Source organism: Triticum aestivum, chromosome 7A, assembly GCF_018294505.1.
Source record: "Triticum aestivum cultivar Chinese Spring chromosome 7A, IWGSC CS RefSeq v2.1, whole genome shotgun sequence".
In the NCBI taxonomy this organism is placed as follows: Eukaryota; Viridiplantae; Streptophyta; class Magnoliopsida; order Poales; family Poaceae; genus Triticum; species Triticum aestivum.
The window spans coordinates 538442862-538453589 of record NC_057812.1 but is presented as its reverse complement, the minus strand read 5'-3'; the positions used below and the strand labels follow the sequence as shown (position 1 = coordinate 538453589).

At 47.4% G+C, this 10728-nt stretch overlaps 1 protein-coding gene across 3 annotated transcripts; it reads right to left on the bottom strand.

The window, feature by feature from the left end:
• Positions 1-1032: 1032 nt before the first annotated feature.
• LOC123148024 (zinc transporter 10) lies at positions 1033-6945 on the bottom strand. 3 transcript variants are annotated; one of them, XR_006473591.1, is made up of 6 exons: positions 6638-6945; positions 6409-6463; positions 5573-6300; positions 4618-4767; positions 4113-4501; positions 1033-2627 (listed from the first exon to the last, which is right to left on the bottom strand). XR_006473591.1 is itself a non-coding variant. In XM_044567378.1 (5 exons), the coding sequence occupies exons 1-5, from the start codon at positions 6650-6652 to the stop codon at positions 4196-4198; spliced, it is 1254 nt and encodes a 417-aa protein (XP_044423313.1). In that variant the 5' UTR covers positions 6653-6940; the 3' UTR covers positions 3540-4195. The 3 variants fall into 3 exon arrangements, 2 of the variants coding, with proteins under 2 accessions (XP_044423313.1, XP_044423314.1); XM_044567378.1 differs by lacking the exon at positions 1033-2627 and having other exon boundaries at positions 3540-4501; positions 6638-6940; XM_044567379.1 differs by lacking the exon at positions 1033-2627 and having other exon boundaries at positions 3540-4501; positions 6409-6523; positions 6638-6931.
• Positions 6946-10728: the final 3783 nt, after the last annotated feature.

Sequence of the window (10728 nt, the reverse complement as noted above, 5' to 3'; positions counted from 1 at the left end):
AAAACAAACTTGAGTTCAAGTGGGAGTTCGACGAGGACTCTCGGCGGTACTACGTGTCTTTCCCTGATGATTAGTAGTGGTGCCCAGTTGGGGGTGATCGGGACCGTGTCGCATGTTGGGTTATCTTTTATTTTGGCGCTGTAGTCGGGCCATGAATATTTGAATGATGTAATGTTATTTATGTACTTGATTGACGTGACGAGTGTTAGCCAACTATATTATCTCCTCTTTTATTACATATATATTACATGGGATGTTGTGAAAATTGCCTAACTTGCAACATATGCCTTCAATGCGATTATGCCTTTAAGTCGTGCCTCGACACGTGAAAGATATAGTCGCATCAAGGGTATTACATCCTATGCCTCGACACTGAAGAGAAAGACCCAAGGCTCCCCTGCCCAGCCTCCACTGCCGAAGCGACGGGCCGAGGGAACGGGAGCCAGCAGCGAAGGTACAGGAACCACTCGCCTCGATCTCGTGAGAGAGATAGAGACGAAAGCCATTTCGCTACAGCATGTGCTTTGCGATCAGCTGTCTAGAATAAAAGGTGCCCGAGGAGAAGCCAAACTTACATGTACAAAACCCGCACGATAGAAATGTGCGCGTTGTCCGCATGTGCCTAAGGCCAACTCCAACGCTAGACCTCAAACGCGACGCGCGGGCGCTCGAAGGCAGCAGCGCAGGTTCGCCACGCCTACTAGGTGTTCGAGGAAATGACAAGGACGGACCTCTCGTCAAATAGGGTAGCACCATTGGGTGCAGAGGCCGTGTCCGCCTCTCCGTCCGCGTCCGTTGTCCGTTTTCTTATTTCATGCAGACAAAATCCAAACAAATCGAACGTCCGTTTTGGATCGCCGGTTGGAGTTGGCCTGAACACCCTGTGCGCGGTCGGTTTGCTGCTGCAGGTGCCGCATGCTCGAGAAGTCCGTCTCTCGGCACCCAAGAATGAAGACCAGTCCCCACAAAAAGAAAGAAAGAATGAAGACCAGAACAAGCTCTAACAGCAAATAGAAGAGGAAGAGCACAACGGGAAGGGGAAAACCATTTGTTACGATGCGCAGTGACAGACAGATGCAGAAGAAACCTCATCAGTGTTAAACACGTCAAATTCCGCAGCGCATCGCACCGCATCGCACGGCCGGACGACACGGATCCGAAAGCCAGGAGAGAAGAGATACATCCGGTTTCACTCTTGAAGCTGACTCGCCACCGTGCCAGTTCTTGGCAAAGATTCCAAAGCCAGGAGCCCAGGAGTGCTGTATCCATCCTGTTCGTCCACTAGGCTGCTAGCTAGCGCGGGAAGCCCTCCTCTGTGGAGCACCTGCGGAAGACGCCAGGCTAGCGCGCCACCGTGTCACCTCATCAGATGCCACACCCCTCGCCATCTCATCAAATCCAGAGGGTGCCTCCATGCATGCAGGCGCACTCGTCCACAGAGCCCCTGATTGATCTGAGCTTCCCCTTTATACTCGATTCGAATGCGCCAAGAGAGGTTTCAGACTTCAGACGCAGAATCTATCTATCTGTCCATCTCATCTCGGAAGTCTGAACTACTCACTGCTCCACCCATCCAAGTCCTGGAGGTCAATGATGGCAGGCAGGCAGGCTGCCGCATTTCCTCCAACTGACACGCACACTGCTCGGTGCTCCGTGCTCAGTATTCCTCCACGGGCGCCTCTTTCGGGCCTCGGAACATGTCTCGCCGGGTTGCCACAACCGGTAGGCCACCACGCCGTGGCAGGGTCACTCGTCCTCTCCTCAGTGGCGATCGAATCATGCTGTCCCTGGCTAGAGCTCCCGGTCCCGGACACTGGATCGATGTCCTCCACGACCAATAGCTCCTTCGCATTCTCTCTGTTTTGTCCCGGTCCTTGGAGATTCCATTATCTGATAGGATATGGTACATTTGAATTAGCTAGCAAGTCTCTTCCAACTTGGCAGTTGATGAGCCCGGGAAAGAAAAAGGTTAACCTTTCTCAAGAGATTCTGCGCGGCTACCTTACCAGACTGTCCCCTCATGTCTGGTAGTACTCCTATCTCCTGCAAGAACACTAGCTCGTAACTTCTTTGATGGCCGAACCTGAATTTACCTGATGAGAGTGGCAGATGTGCTCTTAATCCTCACTTAGTGATCATCCCCTAGTTTTGATTGCTCTCCAGGTGATCCAACATATTTTCTCCTTTCTCAGCTAAACCTTAGCTTACAGTTGATCACTATGGCATGTCCCAAACAGTTCCCTCACTTAGCCGTGGTTCTGGATGTGAGCAGCACGAGCAAAGCTGGTAACAAGACACGGACCTGAGCCCTTTCTATCTCAACAGCGGAGATGCCCTCCAGGCTTTGCAGGTTCCGGTGTCTGGTCCAGGGAGGATAATGACAAGAGAATCTGCCGGAGGCACGGACGGTATCACAATAGCCTCTTGGATTGCTGATGATGAACGAGCTTCAGGCTTCAGATGCGCCGTAGCCTTTAAGTCGACGTTCATCGACTCGAGTGTGACATGATCAATATCTCTAGCAGCGGGATTTGCCAGGGAGCAAAGGGTTGGCTCCACCTTGCGACTCATCATCCATCCATATGACTGCACTCGCCTTCGCGTCAAGCACTTCTAGTTGGCAAGACCTGTTTATGACATAGCAGAAACATCAGTTTGTACATCGAATTGTCGACAATTCAACTTTTGCATCAGAAATTATAGTGGGTGTTTGGTTCCAGCATATTGATGGAACAAGCACTACCCACGAAGATTATGCACATGCTATTTTCATCGCGATAAGCAATTATGTAGGCGAAACTAAATCCATTTTGTCCACTAGTAGATTCCTATCAGTTCCGGGTCATGTAGTAAATGTTAGAAACCATCAAATTTAGAAGAATGGAAAGAAAAGGGATAATTTTCACTGAATTTGAGCACACTAATCAAAGGTTCAACTTAGACTTGGTCTTTCTACTGTAATGTTACTACTGTACCAGAAAACAAGAAAAAAGGGGGCCTGCATAACCAGTCCCCTATAAAGTAATGGTTATAGCTCGCACAACCATATTTGTCGGTGGGTAAAAGCAACAGAGGATGGTAAAGGCTGAAAGAATGCAGCAATTTAAAATTTTGAAACATGGGCATTTTATATGTCCAGGAACAATATGTCCCATAAGGATTTATATGTATCTGGTTTACCTTCTTGCACAAGCTGCCTGGATCATATGTTTGCTCAGAGGCCTCTGCTGGAAAACCATACAAATGCACTCTAGGTAAAACACTCAGATCACAAATCTTACATTTGTCGACAGTATGTGTAATGCCATCAACAGAGAACATTGGATATTATATTATACAGCAAACAGAACCAATGATACAATACAATTTTTGTTTGAGAGGGAATACAAATAAATGATACAATATATATGTGTTGTTCAGCACAAGCATGGGTTACTGGAACTTGATAAAAACATAACCAAATATAAGATATACTGCAGTACAATCTACCAAAGTCGTCTAGCTCAAGTCATCAGGAAAAATCTACATTATTACAGGCATAGATGAATGAACTGTATTTTGATAAAATTAATTGTGGTGTACAAATGAATCTGCAGTCCAGCAACAACAGTATCAACGAACTGCTTCAATTACAAAAAAGAATAAAGGATAAAGAATTTCTGTTGCATCATATTCAATCTTCGTATGATTGGTATTTAAGTTGAGAAAGATCGGTAACCTTTATTCCATATATACAACCAAAATAGTGCTAACAGGTGCGGCAAAAGAGTCAGGCGTGAGTTCATAACCATCCTAATTTCAAACAGCACCTGCGAATGTATTCGAACAGTTGAAGCGACTTTCAGGAGATCCGCATTGATGTACGTGCAAGATTATACTTGAGAACAGACAAGGCCTCTTATCTAACACCGAGGATGAACTGTACATCTGCAAAGACTGGTGGGACTCCTAAACTCTTTATTCCCTAACTAACTTGTCCCAATTCTGTACCACCACAATGTACCCAAAGAGGGACTTCCTTTTCTATGACCAAAAGAGGACGTTACACGGCCCAGCACCATGGAAGAACAAACAAAAGAATGGACAGCGAAAGGAAAAGCCTCCCATCTTACTCAGTTAATGGTAGCTAGGCAACAAGTCGTAGTGCATTGATCACCAAGCAGCCCGTCCCAAGCTTCAATAATCCTCACTGGCACTAAGCCCAAATAGCCAGTGATGACATGGCAATAGCCCCGACAAACAAGGCAACGTATGAGCACACTTGCAGCCTCGGATTGCAGCTCATCCTCCGGCTCAGGAAATCAGCAGCAATGAGATCCACTAATGCCATATAGACCAGTATACCAGATGACATTGAATCCAGAATGCCTTCCACCACCAATGCCCTGGGGCTGTTGGCATTGTAGAATGACGCGATCCCCGCCCCCACGGTGATCCCAGCAGGTGTTGTGATAGCAAAGAAGAAAGCCATCAGGAGTGCAGAGAAATTCTTGAACTGCGCCTGCATTTGTTCATACAGAGTGTGTTGAATTGATGCAATTAACATGAAGGGGACATGAGTGCTAACTCCGAGTGAGGAACTGTTAACCTTAGAGCAAAAATGAAGTGGACATTAACCTCAGAAATGCAGCCACCCAAGGCAAAACCCTCGAAGAACTGGTGGAAGGAGAGGGCGGCAACAAGAGGTTTAATGGTACATGGGCTTTGCGAAACGCCCAAGGATAGCCCGATAATCACCGAATGAGATACAATCCCCGTCTCCATAATCTTGTTGAGAATACAGAAAATCATTATTCGGTATACTTCACAAATACACTACTGAAAACATCAATGCAAGAGACTACATTTTGTATCTTTGGTCGTCTGTGCAGTTGTACTGACATTTTTCAGATATAACTTAGCAAAGGAAATTTCACTGACCAGAACTCAAACATACAGGACAGAGAGCATCTCCAATAGCTCCTGTAAAAGTGATTTTACTGGGGTGCCCGTATAATTTAGGGGAAGTTGTTTTGTGAGGTCTTTTCTCTGTTCCCGTAAACATCTTCCCCTAAAATCTGTTTTTCTCTTTCTATTTTCCATTAAACAAGCATACAAATGGCACATACATGTACTCCCTCTGTCCCTCAAATGGATGTATCTAGCACTAACTTGGTGCTAGATACATTCATTTGAAAGACAAGCTTGGGACAAGTATTTTTCAGACGGAGGGACTATATACTATCATCATAATAATTCAAACAATGTTATTTCTGACACACATACTTGATACTCATTTCAAATTCACAATTTACGAAATATGATTTGAAAGTCAAATTCAAACATAACAAATTCAGTAAATAATCCAAAGTAGATATAAGAAACTGTTCAAACACGGGGATGTACTATGTGTTTACAAAGCTACTGCATAGAACGGTAGTAATAATACTATGATTTTGCGAATTTTAAGTTGTCTGATCTAGTGATCTTTGGGATAATTGGATTAAAAAATGTACTGTATAAAAGATGTCACTTGTGTTTAAGTAGAAGTTTGTGGCCCTAAGAACTGGCAACAACATTAAATTGCCCGTACCTGCGAGACAACCACATGATGAGCTTGGGACGGCCTCTCCTCGCTCCCATGCCCATGGTCATGGCCATGGCCCTGGGCGTGGGCGTGTGCATGGGCGTCGTACACGGCTCCACCATCGCACGCGTCATGGCCATGCGCATGGCTGTGCTGGTGCGCCGCCGCGTGCGCGCGCATGCCCACGATGTGCATGGCGTCCTGCTTCTCATCGTCGCCGCTCATCGCGGCGGCAGCCATCCCTGACAGGGAGCCGTCCTCGAGCAGCGCCGTGGTGTCGTCACGCGCGGCTGTGGCCGCGGCTGCAGCGGCCTCCTCGCCGTGCCTGCGCTCGTAGAAGCGGGTGCCGACGAACTCCATGACGAGCGTGCCCAGCGCGGCGAGCATGGCGATGAAGCCCGGGAAGGGGAACCGGCGCCACGGCATGGCCGGGAGGCACGGGTCGGCGAACTTCTCCTCGGCGTCGTGCATCATGTGCACGAACCCCGTGGCGAGGATGACCCCCGCCGCGAACGCCTTGGCGAGCACGAACATCCCGCCGCCGGAGGACCCGCCCTCGCCGCCGCCGCCCCCGCCGCGCCGCCTCCGGCCGACGAGCGGGATGGCGACGCCGACCGCGCCGGCGATGAGGATGGCGGCGACGGCCACCATCTTGAGCCTGAGCGCGGCCGCCTCGTCGCGGCACTCCTCGTCGTCGCCCGCCCCCTCCTCGCAGCTCGCCGCGGAGACCGACGCTGCCACCGCCGACGACCAAGCGGTGCCCCGCCCCGTCAGAATCACGAGCTCCCACGATGGGTTTAGCAAAAAATAACCATAAATAGCCCCTTAATTAGCCTACGTACCTGCGAATTGGTGCAGGTGGGCGCGGAGGTAGGGGACGTAGTACGACTCCGTCTCCTGCCATTAGAGGAACGGAGAAACCCGAATGATTAACGAATTTCTTCACGCAATTCAGCGCTGTGTAGTAGAACAACGCGGCAGCAGGACAAATAAGCAGGGGATTCTGAACGCCATGGCTGCCGCTGTGATGAAGAAGAAGAAGAAGAAGAGAGGACGGCAGGGGGGGCTCACCTCGAAGAACGCCATGGCCGCCGCGGACAACAATAGAATAACAATCCGATCCTGCTCACTCTCCAGAACAGTCGACGGATTATTCGATCCGATTCGAGGAATGAAATTAAACCCAATTTATCACCGCGCGGCGCGGCTGCTGCATGCGGCGGGGAGCAGACACATGCGATGCGTCGCCACATCGGCGCGCGGGGGCCCCGCCACGGGAGGGGGGTGTCGTCATCCCCGAGCCGCCGCCGTCGGTTGGGGGATCTCACGGGGCCCCGGCGGGCCGGCGCCGCGGGCGGGCCCGGTCGTGCGTGCGTGCGGGAGGGTCCCATGGGCCCAGCGGTCAGTGGGACGCCGCGGAGGGGGGCCGGTCAGGCGTGCGGGGTGGCGGGCGTGGGGGCCGTTATCGGTGGCTCGCGTGGGCCGGCGTTTCGTTACGGGGGACGCGGGCAAGTGGACGTGGAGGTACAACGATGTCGACACTATGGCGCCCGCGCGCGCCCGTGCCGCCGGGCGGAAGGTCGTTGTGGGCGGCATGATCTACGCCCGGATTGCCAACTGCGATCCCGCCTTGGCTCTACACGCATTGTCTACGAATCTCACAAACGATAATCTACTAGCTCTTTCCGACGAAAGGTACACTCTCGCCCAGTTTTTAATACTTCCTCCGTCCCATAATGTAAGACGTTTTTTAATACTACACTAGTGTCAAAAAAAACATCTTACATTATGAGGCCTCTCGGGAATTCCCAGCAAAGTCTCAAGCTCCGCTAGTTCTCGGCGGTCCCACTTGTATGATATTCTGCAATACACCACACTACAGAGCCTCAAGAGGAGGAGTACGCATACGCAGCTGACATAAGCTCTCATGAAAACTAGTAGTACTAAATCAACGACAAATAAATATACATGCTACTCATCTGACCTTCTTTTTCAACTCTGTTTTTTTGCGAGAAAACTTTCGATTTATTCATCAACTGTCAAGGTAGTACAAAGAACACTAGAAGTAAAATTTACATCCAAGTCCACAGACCACCTAGCGACGACTACAAGCACTGAAGCGAGCCGAAGACGCGTCGCTGTCATCGCCCCTCCTTTGTTGAAGCGGGGCAAATATTATTGTAGTAGACAATCGGGAAGTCGTCGTGCTAAGGCCCCATAGGACCAGCGCACCAGAACAGCAACCGCCGCCGATGAAGAGAAGTATAGACCGAAAGGATCCAACCTGCAGACACACAGAAGTAGACTTTCAACTCTTGATGAGGATTAGATCACACTTCATCGCTGAATCACACAAAGTGATGGGTCATATATGCCTAGATTAATTTAGTGCTTTAGAGGGAGAATATTTGATGCACCGGCTGCTTGTAGAGCAAACAATGAACCAAGCCCAGTTGATACTTTTGTAAGTTCTTTTCCCGTGAAATAATAAGACACACTCTCTCTCCCTTTCGGTATATGTCAAGTCGTCGGTGATTTTTCCCCGTGGGAGTTATGCGGGCCGCAACGCCATTGAAATGAAAGAAACCATAGTAGAATCAGGGAGAAGAAGCCGTTGAAACTTTAATGGCGCCACAATGGTAGAGTTTGAGTGCCCTCCAAAACACCCCCCATAACCTACGAATATGGTTGAACCCCTTTTTGGAGTATCTTTCAAACATTATGAAATGTGCAGGGATGACGACTCTATTGGAGTGTCTTTTGCCTCCAGAGTCTCCATATTAGCGGTTATTATAGAGGGAGGGACATATCACGACTCTGCTACATTTTCATCGAACTGCAAATACAACTATATTCGAACCTTCAAATATTCTAAGAGGTACTTAATCACTCCAATCTATCACTAGTAGAAAAATGGCCATTTGTCCCGGTTCATAAGACCCATCTGTCCTGGTTGGGGAACCGGGACTAAAGGGTCGTTACTAATGCCATAAGCCTTTAGTCCCGGTTCTTATACTAACCGGGACAGATGGGCCTCCACGTGGCCGCTCCGGCGAGCCCAGGCACGAGGGCCTTTGGTCCCGGTTGGTAGCACCAACCGGGACCAATAAGCTTCCACGCGTCAGCATTTCAGAGGCTGATTTTTTTTTTGAAAGGTGGTTTAGGAGTTTTGGGGGTTAATTTAGGTTGGTATAGGTAGCTAATAGAGAGATGTGTCTTCTCTTATCTCCGTTCTACTGCTACTGCTATGCCTAAACATGACTTAGATTGAAGTGAGGCAACATGTGGTGCATGTCAAAAGTAATACTAATCCTAACTTGATCAAGTCTGGATTGTACTACTTTCGACATGCACCACATGCATGTTGCCTTCACTTCAAATCCATGTTCATTTCACCCGCTGATATATAATAACTCTTCATGCTCGCATCATGCATCATCATATATAATAACAAGTCTACTAATCATCATCATACAACTTCTACTCGTTATTAATAACAAGTCATACGATCATCATCCTCATAGTCATCGAACCAACCCTACTTAATTGTTCTTAGCACATGATCATCAGTATTAGGTAGGACCTAAATACCCTCTTTAAGGTAAAATAGCATAAAACAATATAGACCCTGACTCTCCATTATGGAGAATGGAGATCATCATGTCTCCAATTCTTACGCTTCGCTTCCTTTTACTTCCAAGAACCTCCTTACGATTGTCCATACATTTTTTTCCATCTTTTGATTTGCATATCTCCATTCCTTTTAGAAATCTAGTATGGACAGTTAAGATTCGTAGGATGACATGGCTGTATGTTCAAAACATTAAGGCTACCTTTCTGATACATCAAATGAGGCACACAATTCTCTCGGATTATCTGTTGAAAATATAGTAATAACTTCATAGTTAGCAATGATGTACTAGTTTTAGAAGTATGCAAAAGATGCATGGTCGTAATAGTAAAAAATCTTACCAGGGTATCTCCATGGTAGTTACCGTAGTTCAACACATGCACTAGTGGCACGTATTGATCATAATGTTGAGGAGTTTGATTGTAAATATTGTAATTCTCGATGTCAGTACAAAATCCGACCAGATGATTTTTCTCCTTGTAAGTTAATTTGGAGCCATCGGTGTAGTGGGTTTTGTCTACCATCTCCTGCACATTCTTTGAAGAATGAAAATAAGCTGTCAATGGAAATAAGTTATCAACTATTTTGAAATAAACAATATAAATTAGCTAATAACTATGTTTGAGAAACTCACATGGTGGTAGAATTGGAGGCGTATCAACAAGGACCCAAATGTCCATGTTGTCTTGCTCGATTTCAGGATCACCAAGATCCATAGTGACAAGCATACCCTCATCAAAACCATACATCTTGCAAAGTGCTTCCCATTTTTTGCAACCAAAATGGGTTACGCTCTCAGAATTGTACAACTTTACTTCAAAATCCACATCATGATGAGTCCTTAGGTGAATTTTCTTTGTTTCGAAACTTTCATGGTCTTCAAAACCCATCCTCTCCAAGACATAGCACCTTGCATGGCATGGGATAAGCTACTCGAATTGTAAAAAATGAAAATTACACGTTGAAATAGTTGTAGTCATGCTTAATTACGAAAAAACACGTGTCGTCGTTGCGTACCGTTTCAACATCGAAGGTCTCCTCGAGCTTAATGCTGAAGCACCGATCATCGTCCAGGTGAGGCATGTCGCACAGACCTCGATCGTCGTGGCACCAGCTGCACTCCCCCGGGAGACTTTCGTCGTCTCATGACGATATTTCCTACGTTCATAATTCAAAGATATAACTTGTACAATTAAATATATGTACTACAAAAACTAAATTAGATCATTATTATTCATCACGGGTTGACTATCGGTCTGTCGAGTCTTTTCTTGAAAACTCTCAGCTCACATGGTGTATATATTCGACTCTCGGTGATGGTTGCTCCTCACTTTGTCCCCGAGTGCATTACACCAAAATGTCTAGCACACGGGAACGAAGGAGAAGCGACCCCCACGACAACAGTCGGGATTCTTCTTCCTCTCATATATATATATGGTGGAACTCTCCCTCACTGATTCCTCTCTGACATTTGCGACCGTCGGTGATGGTCGTTACTCCTTCTTCCCCTAGTGCATAACAAAGGTCTAGC

Bases quoted from the DNA above. Each gene is read 5' to 3' on its own strand.
- LOC123148024 (XM_044567378.1), bottom strand. The intron at 6,301-6,408 runs GTACGTAGGCTA...CGGCGGTGGCAG, and splicing joins CCACCTGCACCAATTCGCAG to CGTCGGTCTCCGCGGCGAGC. The intron at 4,502-4,617 runs GTTAATGTCCAC...GAACAAATGCAG, and splicing joins TGGGTGGCTGCATTTCTGAG to GCGCAGTTCAAGAATTTCTC.